This window comes from Neoarius graeffei, chromosome 15 (assembly GCF_027579695.1).
Source record: "Neoarius graeffei isolate fNeoGra1 chromosome 15, fNeoGra1.pri, whole genome shotgun sequence".
NCBI lineage: Eukaryota > Metazoa > Chordata > Actinopteri > Siluriformes > Ariidae > Neoarius > Neoarius graeffei.
The window spans coordinates 27,607,994-27,629,692 of NC_083583.1; the positions used below are offsets into that span (position 1 = coordinate 27,607,994).

At 43.5% G+C, this 21,699-nt stretch overlaps 1 protein-coding gene across 2 annotated transcripts in view; it reads left to right on the forward strand.

The window, feature by feature from the left end:
* The window catches only part of adamts17 (ADAM metallopeptidase with thrombospondin type 1 motif, 17), a 347,817-nt gene that overhangs the window by 180,629 nt on the left and 145,489 nt on the right, over positions 1–21,699 (forward strand). For both annotated transcript variants that reach the window (XM_060941102.1, XM_060941103.1), the window contains exons 11-12: positions 8,133–8,234; positions 8,420–8,565. In XM_060941102.1, the coding sequence (XP_060797085.1) occupies positions 8,133–8,234; positions 8,420–8,565 (248 nt within the window). The remainder of the gene's footprint in view (positions 1–8,132; positions 8,235–8,419; positions 8,566–21,699) is intronic.

A 21,699-nucleotide genomic window follows, 5' to 3' on the forward strand; every position in this document is an offset into this window, starting at 1 on the left:
GACTCGTATTGGCAACTAATTGCAATTAAATATTATACTTATCAGCCTTTTCGGTTTTTAGCCATGTCGAATTTAGTTCGTTTGGTCCACGGTAGGCGTCGCTTATCCGTGCGAGCTTCACAAGACTTGTGCGAGACTTTGAAACGTGAAGTGTCAGCCAGGTGTCAGTGCCACCCTTTTGAAAACCGTTTTCCAAATGAAATATTGCACAAAAACGAGTTTAAATGACGATTACTGCCTACTTTTTGCAGATTTTCCTGATTGTGATCAAAGCAAACAAAACTTCCTGCTTGATTATATCAGCATTCGAAAGAGGTCGTGTGCGTCTTTTGACAACGTTGGCAGATGTTGGTCACTTTGATTTCTGCTGTACGTTTTACTTCTGTCCTACGATGTCTCGCACAGGTCTCAACGAATCTCGTTTACAGCCATTGCTTTGACATATGGACTGATATATTCATTTCATCTCATTATCTCTAGCCGCTTTATCCTGTTCTACAGGGTCGCAGGCAAGCTGGAGCCTATCCCAGCTGACTACGGGCGAAAGGCAGGGTACACCCTGGACAAGTCACCAGCTCATCACAGGGCTGACACATAGGCCAAGTTTACATTAGACCGTATCTGTCTCGTTTTCTTCGCGGATGCACTGTCCGTTTACATTAAACCGCCTGGAAACGCCGGGAAACGGGAATCCGCCAGGGTCCACGTATTCAATCCAGATCGTGGCAGCTCCGGTGCTGTGTAAACATTCAGAATACGCGGATACGCTGTGCTGAGCTCTAGCTGGCGTCGTCATTGGACAACGTCACTGTGACATCCACCTTCCTGATTCGCTGGCGTTGGTCATGTGACGCAACTGCTGAAAAACGGTGCGGACTTCCGCCTTGTATCACCTTTCATTAAAGAGTATAAAAGTATGAAAATACTGCAAATACTGATGCAAATACTGCCCATTGTGTAGTTATGATTGTCTTTAGGCTTGCCATCCTTCCACTTGCAAGTGGTAAGTGATATGCGCTGGGATCACACACACAGCGGCTCAGTCCCGAATCGTGGCTCGTGCACTTCACTCGCGCGCTCTGTGAGCTGCGCAGGGCCGGAGTGCGCACCCTCCAGAGGGCACTCGCTGTTCAGGGCGGAGTGATTTGGAGCGCAGGATGCCTGCGGAGCCGAGCGTATCCGTGTATTGGTGTTGCTGTGTGCACGCAAATCGTGTATTGGTGTTGCTGTGTGCACACTAATCGTTTTAAAAACGTTAATCTGATGATCCGCTGATACGGTCTAATGTAAACATGGGCATAGACACTGACAACCATTCACACTCACATTCACACCTACGAGTCACCAGTTAACCTAACCTGCATGTCTTTGGACTGTGGGGGAAACCAGAGCACCCGGAGGAAACCCATGCGGACACGGGGAGAACATGCAAACTCCGCACAGAAAGGTCCTCGCCGGCCACGGGGCTCGAACCCGGACCTTCTTGCTGTGAGGCGACAGCGCTAACCACTACACCACTGTGCCGCCCTCTCCTTTAACTTAAACAAGTAATCTATTACTTGGACATTTAAGTCTTTTTTGCAACATTTTCTCAGTAGGTTATTTTATTATGAATTGTTTTCTTTTTCCCATAATGTAATGGTTGCACCAGTGCTACTACAATAGATGCATTACAAATTATCGCACTTTGATAATTTGTAAAATTATCAAATTTTATGAAATTAAATGAAATGAGGATTGAAACAAAAATTGGAGTATTAAGGAAGAAATAAAAGCACAACATGTAGTCTTTGACTCGATACTGCAATGATTTGCCACCGATTACAATTTTTTATTGATTATTGAATGATGCGTCATGATTTTAGCCATTTGTAGTGAACGGTTATTCCACATAATTGAGTCATACATGAGCTGATAGCCGATAAAACGTGGAGCGCTGAGTTGGCTATAAGCCATGTACGACAAGATTGAGTGGAATAATTTGTTATATTCTATCCACATTCACTGGATTTTGAGAAACCGAGCATTTTCATTTTTATTTTTTGCAAATTCGATAAATAAAAACAGATGGCATGGTGGTGTAGTGGTTAGCACTGTTGCCTCACAGTAAGAAGGTTCTGGGTTTGAGCCCAGTGGCTGAAGGGGGCCTTTCTGTGTGGAGTTTGCATGTTCTCCCCGTGTCTGTGTAGGTTTCCTCTGGGTGCTCCGGTTTCCTCCACAGTCCAAAGACATGCAGGTTAGGCTAATTGATGGCTCTAAATTGACCATAGGTGTGAATGTGAGTGTGAATGGTTGTTTGTCTCTATGTGTCAGCCCTGTGATGACTTGTTGACTTGTCCAGGGTGTACCCCGCTTCTCACCCATAGTCAGCTAGGATAGGTTCCAGCTTGTCCGTGACTCTGCACAGGATAAGCGGTTACGGATAATGGATAGATGGATAAATAAAAACTTTATACAAAATGTCTGACAAAGTCATTTCTGCTTAGAATGTAAACAAACCGGCGAAATGACAGTAGCAATTTGTGAAAAATGCTATAATAATAATTCTTGAAAAACAAGAAAGCTACGTTCTTACCATCAAATACTTTTAGTTCATTTTTTGTTGCTTTTTTTTGGTATTTTTTGGGGGTTTGTTTTCAAGTAGTTTTTATTTCAACCTCAGTTGGTTGAGCAACATGCTCTGCCATTTTGTTTTTCTCTACTCATGGTATATGAGCTCATAACCTTGTAGTAGAGTAGCCAATCAGAGTGCGCAATTGCTCATATCCAGTGAATGTGGATAAAATAATTCCAATTAGTGTTGTGGAGTAATCATGAGGCAAGTCAGTGTATACATCATAGCAGCTATAAACAATCATTCCCTCACCAGCCTTTCTTTTTATCTCTCTCTTGAAGTTAATAAAACAAAAACGGTGTAGCTTGTTTCTCATTTTACTGAGAAACCAGAAAGCATTAAAAAGTCGTCTGTCCTGAAGATGAAAGCTTACTGACTGTGGCAAAGCACTGACAACCGAGACACCGTCAGATTTGAGAATTCACCAGTATTTATGGTTAAACCTAGGCATGGGATCTAAAGCGTGTGGACTTGCACATACTTTTCACTTTGAAATTACTTTTTATAAGCCTGGCCCCAGGTGCTCATAACTGATGTATGATTTTTACAATGGGTGAATTTTCAAGCGTATATAGTCTTGGGTGTGCGTACTGTGGTCCCTGTATGATTGGCCACTTTGAAGGGAAGTTGTGAAATAAATCTTATGTTGTGATATTTTTTGCTCGCTGAGATTTTTCTTTCTCGAAGCAGAACTAGTTTTCTTCTCATGTTGTGGAATGAACTCATTTAAAAGATGACCATTGATAAGCTGGCTTTGACCACCGAGAGACAATGTTTCACACAGATACACTCTTTCCAACAGTGAGTGAAATGTATTCGGGTTTTATTACATGTATTCATGAAGTGAGATCATATGAACAGCTCCCCTTATTCATTGTTAGTCATTTTAGCGTCCTTGGATTAAGCAGGGTGGCACAGTGGGTACGATCGCTAACTCAAGGCTCCAGGTTCCCTGCTTCAGTCCTGAGCTTGGGTTACTGTCTGTCTGTGTGGAGTTTCACATTTTCACCCTGTGTCTGTGTGGACTTTGTTAGGTTTCCCTGATTTACATCCAAAAAGATACCTGTAGGTGGATTGGTGTCTCTTAATTGCCACTAGGGAGAAGGTTTCTCCCTCCTTGAACCCATTATTCCTAGGTTGGGCTCTGAATCCACTTTGACTATGAGGTTACTGAAGATGAATGAATGGATTATGCAGCTTGATTTATCCCTCCGTGGCGACTGAAATCCTACAACAGGGGGTTTAATTTTCACAAAGGGTTTCAAGTAAAACCCTTCAGGAAGCTAAGAAACCTTTCTTTATGAGTGTACAGATGCTCAGTCGTCTTGTACAAGTGCATTTAACAGCATTCAGAAGACTGTGCAAGACAACAACAACAAAAAGAAAAGATCCCTGGGGCTAGTGGATAGACAGAGCTTCAAGGTTGTGCTTTCATTCATTACCTTCCTTCTTCTGTCCCGAGGAAGAGTACAGGATATAAATCTGTGGATCTGTACTGCTGACAGCTTTATGAGACTGGAGGAGTGTATAGTCAGGAATAGGTTCTCTTGCCTTCTTTCTCCTTCTTCCTTTCCTGGTTGTGTACTTTTGTCTTGTGACCTTGATGTTCCAGCACCAAGCAGGGGCACCTCCAGAAATTTTTCAAAGGGGTGACCAGATGGGGGCCACTGAAAATCTTGGGGTGGCACACCAAAACCAAAAGGCATAACAGAATTTCAAGAACTCTGTTATGCTGTTGTCATTTATAGGTTATTTGAAAACTATAGCAATATGAGAGTTTGGGAATCGCTTTCTGATATACTTCGTTTTTTTATTTTACAGTTAATATTTAAAGAAGATTGGCTGGCGTTGAGTGGTATATCAGATATATTCCATTCAGCTAGCATGATATTGAGGTGGTACGCTGGTGTAGTGGTTAGTACTGTTGCCTCACAGTAAGAAGGTTCTGGGTTTGAGCTCAGTAGCCAGCAGGGGCCTTTCTCATCTTCGACGTGTTCAATATCATGGTAACTGAATGGAATATATCTTATATACGATGAAAAAAAGCCAGCCAATATTATTATTATCCATACACACTCTCTTCATATCTGCATTCTTGAAAGCCAATGCGAGCTTACCCGCGAGTTGGTGCTGTTAGTGCGGCAATGCAGTCACCTTCCAGCCAGTGTAGCATTCATCAGTAGTGTTAGTGAAGGCCAACGCTAGCTTACTCGTGACTTGGTGCTGTTAGTGCGGCAGTCACCTTCCAACCAATATAGTGTTCATCAGCGCGGCACTGAAGTCACCTTCCAGCCACCTTCTCCACCTTCTCTCAAAATCTTCCGTATTTAACAAAGCAAACCTCGCAGCCATGTTTGTTTACAAATTGTCACAGTCGCTCGCTAGGGCAGAAGTTTTACATCTCCAGCATGTCTCTTTTCCAGTTTTTCAATGTTCGTTGGTATGTTTTTCTCTTGTAAATATGTGTGAAGAATATATAATGAAGTTTTGGTAGCCTGACGGCTATTCAACGCAGCTGTAGTTTTAGTTTTTGGTTTATTTATTTAGTGCTTAATTAAAGCATAGTTAATCCTAGCAGTAGCACTGGATTAGCCTCGTCTTTTCCCTTTCCCGGCAGACAAAGAAATGGTTCTGCGCATGCACAGCAGAAAAGTTTTGTCATTGGATATTTGCATGAGCTCCAATGTGTGATATTATGTTGTCTTGGCAACATGCACTATAGTAACAATATTGCACAATCATTCTCCATTGGGTAGAATGGCGTAATGCATGTACGATAAGTAATATGCTCACAATATTGCATGCTATCAAACCAAATGAATGAAACCAGCTAGAAGGGAATAGCATACATGTTTTTATTCCATGGAAAAAGTGGCCTGTATGTATAATAATACTAATTATGTGGTGTGATTTACTAATACCAGTTAACATTTTGAGTTCCATTTTAACCCTGTTTTAGTGTCCTCTCTTCAGAGACTAAAAGGCGGTTGAGTCGCCTCCATACAGCAGATCAGGAGGCAAATTTCTGGCTCAAGGACTTCAATAAATAAATAAATAAATAAATAGTTTGCATATGTGACTGGTCTGGCCGGGGGGGGCAGCAAATTTATAGAGGTGGTGCCATTGGCCCCAAGGCCATACAAGAAGGTATATTTAGTGTAGTCCGTCTTTTCCCCCCTACTGTTGGTCTTCCAGGCTTCATGGGGGTGGTTCAGGTTTGATCATAGAACTTGTAGTATCAGTACATCACGTGATCAACCCCCTTCCCATTGGTGCAAGCAACCTTCAAGTGAAAAATCCTCTTTAATTTTTAATTGTGTGATTGTGAAGTCTCATCTCATCTCATTATCTCTAGCCGCTTTATCCTTCTACAGGGTCGCAGGCAAGCTGGAGCCTATCCCAGCTAACTACGGGAAAAAGGCGGGGTACACCCTGGACAAGTCGCCAGGTCATCACAGGGCTGACACATAGACACAGACAACCATTCACACTCACACCTACGGTCAATTTAGAGTCACCAGTTAACCTAACCTGCATGTCTTTGGACTGTGGGGGAAACCGGAGCACCCGGAGGAAACCCACACGGACACGGGGAGAACATGCAAACTCCACACAGAAAGGCCCTCGCCGGCCACGGGGCTCGAACCCGGACCTTCTTGCTGTGAGGCGACAGCGCTAACCACTACACCACCGTGCCGCCCTGATTGTGAAGTGTGATTGTGATTCTAAGAGTAAGTGATGGGTTGGATGGGTATGATAACAAATTCAAATGATGGGCTTCAATTAATCTCACCGCTTGTTTAATGCCTTCACCATTCTTGCACAGATTTTAGCTATGACTTGCATTTAGTTCCCATGGATCACACTTTCGACTGGGCTTGCCTCTGACTTAAAGAAAAAATGGAATGGAAATGTACAAATTATGTGTGGAGTGGCATGTAAATCATGCAAGTACAGATAATTTACAGTATGACAGTAGCCAGGAGTCGGGCATGTTTTATTGTTGCTGGAGGCTCCCAACTGGACTAAAGCCAAGGTTATAGTTGCTTTTAATCATGTTTGCACATCTCCTGTGTTTATTCAGTGTGTTGATTTTACATACAAAAAAATGATGCCGTATTGTCAGGTGGAACATCACCATAAAGATCAGGGGCAGTATGACAACATGAAGATATTTCTCTTGCACAATTTTTATCACTGGTAGAACAAGAGAAATCTCTTTTAACATCTCATCTCATCTCATTATCTGTAGCCGCTTTATCCTGTTCTACAGGGTCGCAGGCAAGCTGGAGCCTATCCCAGCTGACTACGAGCGAAAGGCGGGGTACACCCTGGACAAGTCACCAGGTCATCACAGGGCTGACACATAGACACAGACAACCATTCACACTCACATTCACACCTACGGTCAATTTAGAGTCACCAGTTAACCTAACCTGCATGTCTTTGGACTGTGGGGGAAACCGGAGCACCCGGAGGAAACCCACGCGGACACGGGGAGAACATGCAAACTCCACACAGAAAGGCCCTCGTCAGCCACAGGGCTCGAACCCGGACCTTCTTGCTGTGAGGCGACAGCGCTATCCACTACACCACCGTGCCGCCCCTCTTTTAACATAATAATAATAAGAGGAAGAACAACTTTATTCATTACACGCTTGTGAAATTCCTCTCTGCATTTAACCCATCTGAAGCAGTGAACACACACATGTGAGCAATGAGCACACACACATACCCAGAACAGTGGGCAGCCATGCTAACAGCACCCGGGGTGCAGTTGGGAGTTAGTTGCCTCGCCCAAGGGCACCTCAGCCCAAGGCCGTCCCGTATTAACCTAACCGCATGTCTTTGGACTGTGGGGGGAAACTGGAGCATCCAGAGGAAACCCATGCAGACACGGGGAGAACATGCAAACTCCATACAGAAAGGCCCCTGCCAGCCTCTGGGCTTGACCCCAGACCCTTCTTGCTGTGAGGCGACCATGCTAACCACTTACACCACCGCCAAATAACATTGATTTAATTGCCTGATCTACCATCTATGTTGGCACCACTTCCACTTTTTCAGCCGTATTCTCAAAATCAAATATTGCATCACATTCATCTTCACTGTCTAGCTTGTTGTTCAAAATCACTCGAAGTAGTCAAGGCTGAATAGTGTAACACAAAAGCAACAACAGTCTGAAGAGATGAACTGTCTGACTTCAGGAACTATTACTTTTTTGTAATGTTAGTGAAGCACAGTTACATTTCTTTGTTCCTTAATCCACTGTTCCATGAGTATCAAGTTCACCACACTGTCTCGCAGATTAAATAAACGGTTTTGGATGCCAGAGTGATGTTCAGGAGGCGCCGCAGGCAAGGAAAAGATATGGAACGTGAGCACTTTCACACACCTGTTGTTGAAATACTCTGCATTCCAGTGACAGGAACTTGGCAATGGTTCTGCATTGGTGGTCCTAACTATGAAATTGCTATGAAATTATGCTAAGCTAACCCAGGTGGTTGTGTGATTTCAGCACCTGATGTGTGCAGGCCTGTGGTGTCTGGTGGAAGGAGACACGTCCTGTAAAACCAAACTGGATCCACCTTTGGATGGCACTGAATGTGGTGCTGATAAGGTAATAAGCCTCTATAGACTAAGGGGTCCTTTTTTAACACTGAAAGATGTCCGTGGGTGCAAAAATGATTGAGAATCCATGATGTACAGGATGTTGGGAATATTGTGATGTGAGTAATGTACTAATGATGTTGGTAGTAACCAGGTTCCTCTTCATTTGTGTCTCTGTATGTGTGTATATGTTAGTGGTGCAGGGCTGGTGAGTGCGTCAGTAAAACCCCGATCCCTCAGCACATGGACGGAGACTGGAATTCATGGAGCCAGTGGAGCATGTGCAGCCGAACCTGTGGTACCGGAGCTCGGTTCAGGCAGAGGAAGTGCGATAACCCCCCGTAAGCCTTCTCAAACACACACACACACACACACACACACACACACAAAATGATAAAATACAATATATGTGGCTTATCAATGTACATTACAAAGATGTTGACAGAAGCATCACAAAGGATCTCTGTACCTATCTGTCCCAGTGGAAAGGAGGCATGGTGTCTGTACCTGTCTGTCCCAGTATAAAGGAGGTATGGTGTCTGTACCTGTCTGTCCCAGTGTAAAGGAGGCGTGGTGTCTGTACCTGTCTGTCCCAGTGTAAAGGAGGCATGGTGTCTGTACCTGTCTGTCCCAGTAAAAGAGGCGTGGTCTCTGAACCTATTTGTCCCAGTAAAGGAGGCATGGTCTCTGTACCTGTCTGTCCTGGTAAAGGAGGTGTGATCTATGTACCTATTTGTCTCGGTAAAGGAGGCGTGGTCTCAGTACCTGTCTGTCCCGGTAAAGGACGTGTGGTCTCTGAACCTATCTGTCCTAGTGTAAAGGAGGCGTGTTCTCTGTACCTATTTGTCCGAGTAAAGGAGGCATAGTCTCTATACCTGTCTGTCCTGGTAAAGGAGGCGTGGTCTCTGTACCTGTCTGTCCCGATAAAGGAGGGTGTGGTCTATGTACGTATTTGTCTCAGTAAAAGAAGTGTAGTGTAGTCTCTGTACCTGTCTGTCCTGGTAAAGGAGGCGTGGTCTCTGTACCTGTCTGTCCTGGTAAAGAAGGCATGGTATCTGTATCTTTTTGTCCCGGTAAAGGAGGCATGGTCTGGTCTCTGTACCTATTTGTCCTGGTAAAGGAGGCGTGTTCTCTGTACCTGTCTGTCCCGGTAAAAGAGGCGTAGTCTCTGTATCTATTTGTCCTGGTAAAGTTGGGGTGGTCTCTGTACTTGTCTGTCCTGGTAAAGGAGGCATGATCTCTGTATCTATTTGTCCTGGTAAAGGAGGTGTGTTCTCTGTACCTGTCTGTCCCAGGAAAGGAGGTGTGGTCTCTGTACCTATTTGTGCTGGTAAATGAGGTGTGGTCTCTGTATCTATTTGTCCTGGTAAAAGAGGTGTGGTCTCTGTACCTATGTACCTGAGTCTCAGTAATAGACACATGGCTTGAAACTTTGTTTTCAAATTAATATCAAACTACTTGCACAACACGGTCACATAGTATATTATTCCAATGTGCATGAACTTTAATTGTCTTGTATTTTATTTCCACCCTGCGCTACATAATTTCCCCTGCTACAGCTTAATGCAAAATCCCACAACTAGCACACTATAAATAAAGCAGTTATTTCAAATCCCTGCAGAATTACAGGTCCTTCTTGAACACACCCTCATCCTCCAGTCCACAAGCACTCTCTAAATCATTTAATCATTCAGTAATTTCTGCACCACTGCTCTCTCAGGACAGTCACAGTCATGACTCACTCCAAACCTGAACTGCTTAATGGCTTTGTTTGAATTCTGGCAGAATTTGAATTCCCTTATTACGTTGTTGATGGTTTTGACACTTTGAGAGTTAATTCAGAATGGCAGTCAGCCTGCCAGAGAGAGAGAGAGTGTGTATGTGCGTGCGTGTGTTTGGCATGAAAACTCAGGATGTAATAATTCCTTGGATGAGTAGAAAATCCTCTTGTTGCTCTTTGCCAGTACAGGATGCAGTGCTGTAACAAGAGGTGGTCCAGACGGTTTAAGTACCGTATTTTCTGGATTAGTAGCCTTTTTTTTTTTTTTGCATGTGCTGTGACATAAAACAATACAATATTGTTTTCTTTCAGATGTACAAATGTTAGAAGCAACTGATGAAGTGAAAACATATTCGATTAGATTCTTATATCCTTGCTATGATGAAGGAACGTGCAGCTGTGTAGGTGAAGGGTCATCTATACACCTGCTCTCTGCAATCATATTTGCAGGATTGGTGCAGTAAGGCATGTTGTGGTCTGCAGGTACAATGGGATGTCCTCAACTAATACATCTCCAAAAATTAGAATATCATGAAAAAGTTCAGTATTTTCCATCAGTTATTTCAGAAAGTGAAAATTTAATATATTCTACACTCATTACATGTAAATGAAAATGTTTCAAGCATTTTTCTATTTTAAGTTTGGTAATTGTGGCCTACAGTGCAAAAAAAAAAATCTCAAAATATGAGAATATTTAATTCGACTTTGAGTGAAACAGTATAAATACTGTGTATCTCTTGGTCTAGTTCAGTACATGCAACCACAATCACAGGGAAGACTGCTGACTTGACAGTTGTCCAGAAGACCATCATCGACACCTTCCACAAGGAGGATAAGCCACAGAAGGTCATTGCTGAAAAGGCTGGCTGGAAAAGGTGCACAGGCAACAGGGATGACCGCAACCTTGATAGGATTGTCAAGAAAAGTTGATTCAATAACTTGGGAGAGCTTCACAAGGAGTGGACTGAGGCTGGTGCCAGTGCATCAAGAGCCACCACACACAGACGTCTTCAGGAAAGGGCTACAACTATCGCATTCCTAATATCAAGCCACTCCTGAACCAGAGACAACATCAGAAGCATCTTAAGGAGAGAAAGAACTGGACTCTTGCTCAGTGGTCCAAAGTCCTCTTTTCAGAAGAAAGTAAATTTTGCATTTCATTTGGAAATCAAGGTCTTAGAGTCTGGAGGAAGAGTGAAGATGCACAGAATCCAAGGTGCTTGAAGTCCAGTGTGAAGTTTCCGCAATCTGTGATGATTTGGGGTGCTATGTCATCTGCTGGTGCTGGTCCATTGTGTTTTATCAAGTCCAAGGTCAATGCAGCCATCTACCAGGAGATTTTGGAGCACTTCATGCTTCCATCTGCTGACAAGCTTTATGGAGGTGCTGATTTCCTTTTCCAGCAGGACTTAACACCTGCCCACAGTGCCAAAACTACTACCAAATGGTTTGCTGATCATGATATTACTGTGCTTGATTGGCCAGCCAACTCGCCTGACCTGAACCCCATAGAGAATCTATGGGCTATTGTCAAGAAGAAGATGAGAAACACCTGACCCAAAAATACAGACGAGCTGAAGGCTGCTATCAAAGCAACGTGGGCTTCCATAACACCTCAGCAGTGCCACAGGTTGATCACCTCCATGCCACACTTCATTGATGCAGTAATTCATGGTAAAAGAGCCCCAACCAAGTATTGAGTGTATAAATGAACATACTTTTCAGAAATTGGACATTTCTGTGTTGTAAATCCTTTTTTGATTGATCTTATGAAATATTCTAATAATTTGAGATATACTGGAGTACTGATTTTCATGAGCTATAAGCCATAATGATCAAAATTAAAACAAAAAAGTCTTGAAATATTTCACTTTACATGTAACGAATATAGAATATATGAAAGTTTACCTTTTTGGATCAAGTTCAGAAAAAAAAAACTTTTTTCGCAATATTCTAATTTTTGGAGATACACTAGTAGATATTGTATACATTCATAAGAACAATAAAAGGATGTTTGTACTATTTTTCATTTTACAAAGATTTATAAAGTTGTGTGATTTCTCTGTGGATCAGAAGTTATTTGCTTGCGATGGTGACATCCTCCATGAGACCACCATCCATCCAAGAGACAGTCTTGAGCATTTTGGCCTATATGTAATAATATCCTAATGCTGATTTATGTTCAATCAAAAATGCTCCTGAACCACCCAAAACAAATTTTGGACCTAGACTGTATCTAAGTGTAACCAACAGTATCTTCGCTTTTCATCAACCAAGAAGGCCAGAGAGAGGGAAAATATAGACTAAAGCTATTCATCTTGAACAGCAAAAAAGAAAGACTTAGTTATACGTTTTAGAAACATTGTAAACTTAAAGTTTGTAAAGTTGATGGCAGCAGTGAGATTGCTGGGAACCTGAACGCTTAACCCAGGTCTACCCTGTCTGCAGCTTTTCAGACCTCTGGATTATGATCTAGTCTGCGGTTTTGTCTGTGTGTAAAGCAAGAGGAAGCCCTCAGGCCAGAAGAACGTGTTCCAACATGGCTGAAGTGGCTCAGAGACTAATTCATTTCTATGTGTTTCTGAAACAGACTGACAGTTATGAGCTTTTAAATCGAGGTCACTTCTTCTGGTCAGAGGCCATCACTCTAGAGAGCTACACATAACAGGAATGATCATCCAGATCACACAGTTTGTGGACCAATCAGTCCCTTCAGGAAACTCTATTGTACCGCATGACCACAGAAGGTTTTCAGAGGTTTTTTTTTTTTCCTCCTCAGTCCTTCCATTTCAGTGAATACCACAGTTTTTTTGTGTATCTCCATATCAGTATATTGAAAGAGGAGCATTCTTTGGTTAAGGAAACTGCTGGAATATTTGTAATAAACCAGACGTAATAAGAGGATTGGTCTTAGTCTTTGCTGTTTTATCAAAACAATGTAGAAACCCCATTTTGTACCTTGTTTACAGTAGATTTTAAGGTATGTCCTGAACATGGGAGTAATGTTATTCTTAATGAAGTCATTGTCTGCATTGTTACAACATAACATTTAATGGTAATACATTAGTTTTGAAAAATAAAATCAGAATGTCCTAAATGTAGCTGATCAGCAAGTAAAGTTTGGTGTCTGGAGGGGTTTTATTTATTTATTTTAAATTATGCACTAGAGCTATAAGACTAATGTAGCTATCAAATAATAGAAGCCTATCTTACTCAAAGTCTTTGTAACTATCTTCCTCTGACCACATTCAGTTGGAGGAGCACTTTGTAATAGCCCCCAGGCATAACTACGTCATCACTTGTTTACTGCAATGCATTGTGGGGGATAGCTGGGGTCGGTAGTTGAGCGATATGACAGATCTCATCTCATCTCATTATCTCTAGCCGCTTTATCCTTCTACAGCAGGGGTGTCAAACCTGATCCATAAAGGGCCTTGTGGCTGCAGGTTTTCATTCCAGCCATGCAGCAGCACACCTGACTTGGCTCATTCAATCAACTGAACTGTCTTCACACAGTCAAATACTTGCAGCCACACCCACCCTTGATTAAAGGGTGGGTGTGTCAGTTGATTGAATAAGCCAAATCAGGGTGCTGCTGCATGGCTGGAATGAAAACCTGCAGCCACACGGCCCTTTATGGATCAGGTTTGACACCCCTGTTCTACAGGGTCGCAGGCAAGCTGGAGCCTATCCCAGCTGACTACGGGCGAAAGGCGGGGTACACCCTGGACAAGTCGCCAGGTCATCACAGGGCTGACACATAGACACAGACAACCATTCACACTCACATTCACACCTACGGTCAATTTAGAGTCACCAGTTAACCTAACCTGCATGTCTTTGGACTGTGGGGGAAACCGGAGCACCCGGAGGAAACCCACGCGGACACGGGGAGAACATGCAAACTCCACACAGAAAGGCCCTCGCCGGCCCCGGGGCTCGAACCCAGGACCTTCTTGCTGTGAGGCCACAGCGCTAACCACTACACCACCGTGCCGCCTGATATGACAGATGTCAGATTAATTTTACGTGAGAGTGACGTGAGACGAGTGATTTTGCCATGGTCTGTCGTGGAAGACAATGAAATTGGTGATTTAAAGAGGTGGATAACATGTCGAGGGTTTACAGCAGGAAAATCGGAATCCAAATCAAGCTTGCTGAGAAGGTAAGAGTCTAGACCGAGTCTACCGCACTGCACAACAACAACGTCAAATCTCAGAATGTCTTATTTCTGAGGATGTACAGTATGTTGGATCACGAAGCAATCTTAGACTTAAGTCTGAATTTGTTTCTTTTAATCTTCAGTTATTCCTTACCATTTTCTACAAAGCTTTGTTCTAATGAAATCTTTTAGCTTTGTACTTAAGCTTGATCCAGCACAATGAAAGTTACAGATGCAGTAAGGGAAACTATTATGAAAAATCAACTGTTGACTTAAGTCTAAGATTGCTTCGTGATCCCGGGCCCAGATGAACAGCATCAAAACATTTATAAATGAGTGATTAATTAAATAAAACTTGATAGAAGGAAACATTACAAAAAAAAAAAACTTTGGAAACCAACTGATCTGCCATGTCATGTTCAGTATAAATGCATTTTCTTCAATAAATGCCGCTAGTGAGGTACAATGAACATTATACACACCCGAAAGAGAACCCTTCATGGTTTGGGAGTTTTATCGCTCCGACAGGCTCATTTGGCTGCCGAGTGCTTCAGCATGTTGGGAGGCAAAGGCCGAAGAATGCTTCTTTGTTTTACAGGTTTTGGAATATCACTAGTTTCAGACAATAAACAATGTTGATTGTTATAATCATCTATAACCGAAGGCCATTCCGCAGACCATAGAAATATTGCTGGGTCACAGTTTAAGTACGTCTTTTTCCCACCAGAGAAATGTAAGCTACAAACGCTTGTCCATTTCAGTTCAGTTTGAAGGTTTTCGTTGCGGATTAAACTTATCCATTTCTTTCTTCTCCTCAAATGGCAGCTGATAAAAACTCAAATGTTCTCTTTGTTGTGGAGACACAGTAAGGCACACAGCAATTCACTTTAGGCATGGCTAAAACTGGTTAGACAGAACAATGCAGTGTTTAACAAAGGTGAAAGTAAACAATATGGTGGAGCTGACCCTGGGTATTGCCCATAATGCATTGTGGTAAACATGTGATGACATACTTACAGTATGGGTTAGGATCATTATCAGAGCTCTCTGAGGCTTTGATGAGTCTTCCTCATCCTCCCACTTGACTCCACCCCTTTTGTTGAAACTATTCATATTTCTCAAAGTCAGGTATGTTTCCTTGGTAGGATGGGTCCTTCCAAGTCGGGGCCTTCAGGGATTAGGCAGGTGTGCACCATTGAAAAGGTCTTGCCTCTTCTTCTTCTTTTGGCTGCTCCTGATTAGGGGTCGCCACAGTGGATCTTTCATCTCCATTGCTCCCTGTCTTCTGCATCCTTCTCTACCACACCTGCCACTTTCATGTCCTCTCTCACCACATCCATGTATCTCCTCTTTGGCCTTCCTCGTTTTTGTTTGCCTGGCAGCTCCATCCTCAACATTCTCCTTCCCACATGCTCTGCATCTCTTCTCAGGATGTGCTCATACCATCTGTCTCATCTCTCTTAGCTCTTAGCTTAATTCCCAAGCTCTCTACATGTGCTGTCCCTCTGATGTACTTGTTCCTTATCCTGCCCAACCTTGTCATTCCCATCGCAAACCTTAACATCCTCAACTCCGCCACCTCCAACTTTGCCTCCTGTCTCTTTGTTAAGGGTATGGCCTCCAATCCATACATCACAGCTGGTCTCACTACTCTCTTATACATCTTACCTTTCACTTTTGCTGGGACTTTCCTATCACAAATGACTCCCGAAATCCTTCTCCAACTGCTCCACCCTGCCTGCACTCTCTTTCTCGCCTCACTATCGCAGCCCCCATTTTCCTATCTTGCCTTTTACATATGCATATGTAGGATTGTGGGTGTAACCTACAACCTTCTGTGGCTTTGATGTGGCTAACTTGAAATGCAGCTGATAATGATCCTTCCTTGACATTAACCTTAATTGCTATTGATAAGCACCCTATATCTGGCTTTTGAGTTGCCAGGGGAAAGAGGCAAAGCTTAGCAAAGTTAAAGGTGGAGCAAACATCAATGCTGAAAAAATTTAAACTAGAACAATTTATTTAAAGTTGGGAAAAATGGGTTCAATATATGACTCTCCATAGGCCTGATTTTATTTTTACAAATGAATAATTATGATGCAAAAGATCACTTACAAAGTGGACATAGTTATTTTTGTTTGTGTTACTTTGTTTTTTTTTTTTCTTTTAGCATTCTATTAATGTGTATTTTTGAAAATGAACATATTAAAACCAAGGACATGATGGCACATATGTGTGTGTATGCTACCGGTCAGAATTGTAGGTCAGGTAGAATTTTACAACCTTGGTTAGAATTTAAACCCAGCTCATAATTTGCTCCTTGTATTAGGGAGATTTATTATATCTAGGGTTAGGATTGGAGAAGACTTGTATTTTATAATAAAACATAAAGCACCTTGGGGTTAGGTTTACAGTTAGGATTTGGGAAGACTTTGCATTTTAAACTACTTGATAAGGCTGGGCGCATTAATATATATATATATCACTCCTTCCATTGCAACCATTGCTGGTCTAGTGGTTAAGGTGTTGGGTTCAGAATCAAAAGGTTCTGAGATTGAATTCCAGTTAAGTATGAAAAAAAGATATTAAAAAATGCCAATTAGGTAGACAGATAAGAGGAAACCCTTGGTAGGTGTAGACAGAGAGGCAGTGGATGGAAGAAAGAGAAAAAAAGTGATGGAAAATCCCTTTTAGGAATCTTAGATAATCCAAAATTTTACCCAGGTTGGAAATTGTGAACTAGGTTAAAAATTTTAACCTAGGTTAAAAAAAATAAAATAAATAAATAAATCACCTAGGTTGAAATGTTTTGACCTGTAACATATACGGTGGTGCTTGAAAGTTTGTGAACCCTTTAGAATTTTCTGTATTTCTACATAAATATGACCTAAAACATCATCAGATTTTCACACAAGTCCTAAAAGTAGATAAAGAGAACCCAGTTAAACAAATGAGACAAAAATATTATACTTGGTCATTTGTTTATTGAGGAAAATGATCCAATATTACATATCTGTGAGTGGCAAAAGTATGTGAACCTTTGCTTTCAGTACCCGGTGTGACCCCCTTGTGCAGCAATAACAGCAAATAAATGTTTCCAGGAACTGTTGATCAGTCCTGCACACTGGCTTGGAGGAATTTTAGCCTATTCTTCCATAGAGAATAGCTTCAACTCTGGGATGCTGGTGGGTTTCCTCACATGAACTGCTCGCTTCCGGGCCTTGCACAACATTTCGAATTGAATTAAGGTCAGGACTTTGACTTGGCCATTCCAAAACATTAACTTTTATTCTTCTTTAACCATTCTTTGGTAGAACGACTTGTGTGCTTTGGGTCATTGTCTTGCTGCATGACCCACCTTCTCTTGAGATTCAGTTCATGGACAGATGTCCTGATATTTTCCTTTGGAATTCTCTGGTATAATTCAGAATTCATTATTCCATCAATGATGGCAAGCCGTCCTGGCCCAGATGCAGCAAAACAGGCCCAAACCATGATACTACCACCACCGTATTTCACAGACAGTATAAGGTTCTTATGCTGGAAAGCAGGGTTTTCCTTTCTCCAAACATAACGTGTCTCATTTAAACCAAAAAGTTCTATTTTGGTCTCATCCATCCACAAAACATTTTTCCAATAGCCTTCTGGCTTGTCCACGTAACCTTTAGCAAACTGCAGACGAGCAGCAATGTTCTTTCTGGAGAGCAGTGGTTTTCTCCTTGCAACCCTGCCATGGTTTGGGCCTGTTTTGCCCAGATGCAGCAAAACAGGCCCAAACCATGATACTACCACCACCGTATTTCACAGATGGTATAAGGTTCTTATGCTGGAAAGCAGGGTTTTCCTTTCTCCAAACATAACATGTCTCATTTAAACCAAAAAGTTCTATTTTGGTCTCATCCATCCACAAAACATTTTTCCAATAGCCTTCTGGCTTGTCCACGTAATCTTTAGCAAACTGCAGACGAGCAGCAATGTTCTTTCTGGAGAGCAGTGGCTTTCTCCTTACAACCCTGCCATGCACACCATTGTTGTTCAGTGTTCTCCTGATGGTAGACTCATGAACATTAACATTAGCCAATGTGAGAGAAGCCTTCAGTTGCTTAGAAGTTACCCTGGGGTCCTTTGTGACCTCGCGGACTATTACAGTACACGCCTTACTCTTGGAGTGATCTTTGTTGGTTGACCACTCCTGGGGAGGGTAATAATGGTCTTGAATTTCCTCCATTTGTACACAGTCTGTCTGACTGTGGATTGGTGGAGTCCAAACTCTTCAGAGATGGTTTTGTAATCTTTTCCAGCCTGATGAGCATCAACAGCACTTTTTCTGAGGTCCTCAGAAATCTCCGTTGTTCGTGCCATGATAGACTTCCACAAACATGTGTTGTGAAGATCAGAATTTGATAGATCCCTGTTCTTTAAATAAAACAGGGTGCCCACTCACACCTGATTGTCATCCCATTGATTGAAAACACCTGACTCGAATTTCGCTTTCAAATTAACTGCTAATCCTAGAGGTTCACATACTTTTGCCACTCACAGATATGTAGTATTGGATCATTTTCCTCAATAAATAAATGACCAAGTATAATATTTTTGTCTCATTTGTTTAACTGGGTTCTCTTTATCTACTTTTAGGACTTGTGTGAAAATCTGATGATGTTTTAGGTCATATTTATGCAGAAATATAGAAAATTCTAAAGGGTTCACAAACTTTCAAGCACCACTGTACATATGTATGCATATACTGTATGCATCAATGAAAAATTTTTAAAACCAATAAAACATTTGCAAACAAGTGTTAAGGGTGGCGAGTTAGAATCCAATAGCAGAACACAAACCAGAAAATCCAATGAATAAAAAATGATTTAATTAAAGTCCAAAAAGAGTCAACGAACAAAAATAGCAAAAATAATCCAGACAACAACGAGGTAGACAAAGTGCTAATATGAAAAATAGTTCTGACAAAAACTGGAGACAAAAAACATAGTGCAAAACACATGAAAAACTGACAAAACGTGAGTGCAAAGAACTATGGCTAAGACTAGACAAAACAGAGAGCAAAAATCCAGGAAGCAAAAAATGGCACAGAGACGACGTGAGAAACAGACAAGACATTCTGGCAAAGTCCCCTTCTGAGAACAGCCTATTTATACACCGCAGAGCAGACCAGGAAGTGAATGCCGGCAAGATGGAAGTCCCGTCCTGGATTGTGCTGAACTGGGAGATAGTAAATCTCTGGGGTGGAAGTCCGGGGCAGATCATGACAGTCCCCCCCCCCCCCCCCCCCCCCCCCCCCCCCCAACAAGCGCCTCCAGGCACTTTAGGAAGTGCATGAGGGTGTTGCTGGTGGAACTCCGTGATAAGTGTTGGGTCCAGTATGAACCTGGCAGGGATCCAACTTCTCTCCTCGGGACCGTAACCCTCCCAGTCCACTAGGTACTGGAGACCTCTGCCTCGCCGCCACACCTTCAGCAGTTTCTTGACCATGTAGGCCTCGCCGCCATCAATGAGCCTGGGAGGAGGGGGTTTGGACGGTGGGAGCATAGGACTGGAAACCAGAGGTTTAAGCTGTGATACATGAAAGGTGGGGTGAACACGTCGCATGGTGAGTGGTAATGCCAGTCTAATGGAACATGGGTTGATTACCTTCTTGATGAGGAAGGGTCCAAGGAACCTGGGTGCCAGCTTGCAAGAGATGGCCCTAAGTGGCAGGTGGCGTGTGGAGAGCATAACTCGTTGACCCACTCGGTAGGTGGGTGCCTTGGAGCGATGTTGTTTGTCAGCCTCCTTCTTGGATGCGAGTACGGAGCGAATGAGTCTTCTCCAGGCCAATGCCCATGTTCTCCTGCAGTGGTGTATAAAGGCCTGAGCTGATGGTACAGCGACCTCCTCCTCCTGGCTGGGGAACAGAGGTGAGCACTGGAATGGAGAGACACCTGTGGCAGAGGAAGGGAGAGTGTTGTGTGTATTCGATCCAAGGTAGGTACTTGCTCCAAGAACTGGCATTCCTGGATGCCATGCACCTGAGTGCAACCTCCAAAGCCTGGTTAGCCCATTCTGCCTGGCCATTGGTCTGTGGGTGGAAGCCTGAGGAGAGACTACAGGTGGCCCCAATGAGTTTGCAGAAGGCTCTCCAGGACTGTGCAGTGAACTGAGGACCTCGGTCAGAAACTATGTCGGTAGGCAGACATGTAGGCGGAAAATGTGGTGGATGAGTAGTTCTGTGGTCTCTTTGGCTGAGGGGAGCTTGGGCAGAGGAATGAAATGGACGGTCTTAGAAAAACAAACAGTCAGTGACAGTGAGGATGCATTTATTGCCACCTGAGTTAGGGAGTCTTGTGATGAAGTACAGGGTAATGTGAGACCAAGGTCGATGCGGAGTAGGAAGGGGTCTTGGTAAGCCAGCAGGGGGTTGATTGGCTGTCTTGTTCCGGGAGCATGTGTCGCAGGCTGGCACGAACTCCTGGACGTCCTCCTTGATGGATGGCCACCAAAAGCGCTGCTGGATGAGAGCCAGGGTTCGGGCGGCTCCCGGATGACAGGCCAGCTTGGAACCGTGACCCCACTGCAACACCTGAGTTCGCACATGACAGGGAACAAACGGATGGTTACGACGAATATTGTTGGAGTTACCTTCACCGGGGTCCTGCTCCAGGGCCTTCTGCACGAGCGTCTCAACTTCTAGAATAGCGGCTCCCACCAGGCAGCATGGAGGAAGGATAGTCTTGGGTGGCTTGAACTCCCCTTGGTGGGAAGAGAACAACCTGGACAGGGTGTCGGGTTTGCCGTTCTTGGAGCCTGGGCAGTAGGAGAGCGTGAAGTTGAATCAGGAGAAGAGACCAACGGGCTTGATGAGAGTTGAGACGTTTGGCAGACTTGAGGTACTCCAGGTTTTTATGGTCGGTCCAGACTAGGAACAGGAGGTCAGACCCCTCAAGTCAGTGCCTCCACTCCTCCAAGGCTAGTTTCACGGCCAGTAGCTCTCAGTTGCCGATGTCGTAGTTTCGTTCGGCTGAGGATAGCCGTGGGGAGAAGGAGCATGGATGGACCTTGTTGTCGTTGGCCCTCTGGGATAGGATGGCTCTGACCCCTGACTTGGAGGCATCAACCTCGACGATAAACTGCTTGGTAGAATCAGGTATGGTGAGAATGGGTGCTGTGGTAAACCTGTGCTTGAGACTGGAAAAGGCTTTCTCTGCTTCCTCCTCCCACTTGAACTTGGTCTTGGTCGAGGTCAGGGCTGAGAGAGGTCCGGCCACCGTGCTGAAGTTGTGGATGAAACGCCTGTAAAAGTTGGTGAACCCCAGGAAGCGCTGGAGCTCTCATCTCGAAGATGGAGTGGGCCAGTCAGCGACTGCCTCCAGCTTGAGGGGGTCCATCTGGATCTTAGCTAGTGTAATGATGAACCCCAGGAACGAGACAGAGCCTTGGTGGAACTTGCTGTTCTCTGCCTTAATGAACAGCTTATTCTCCAGCAGGCTCTGAGGAACCTGCCAGACGTGACCCCGATGTTCCTCCAGGGAGCGAGAG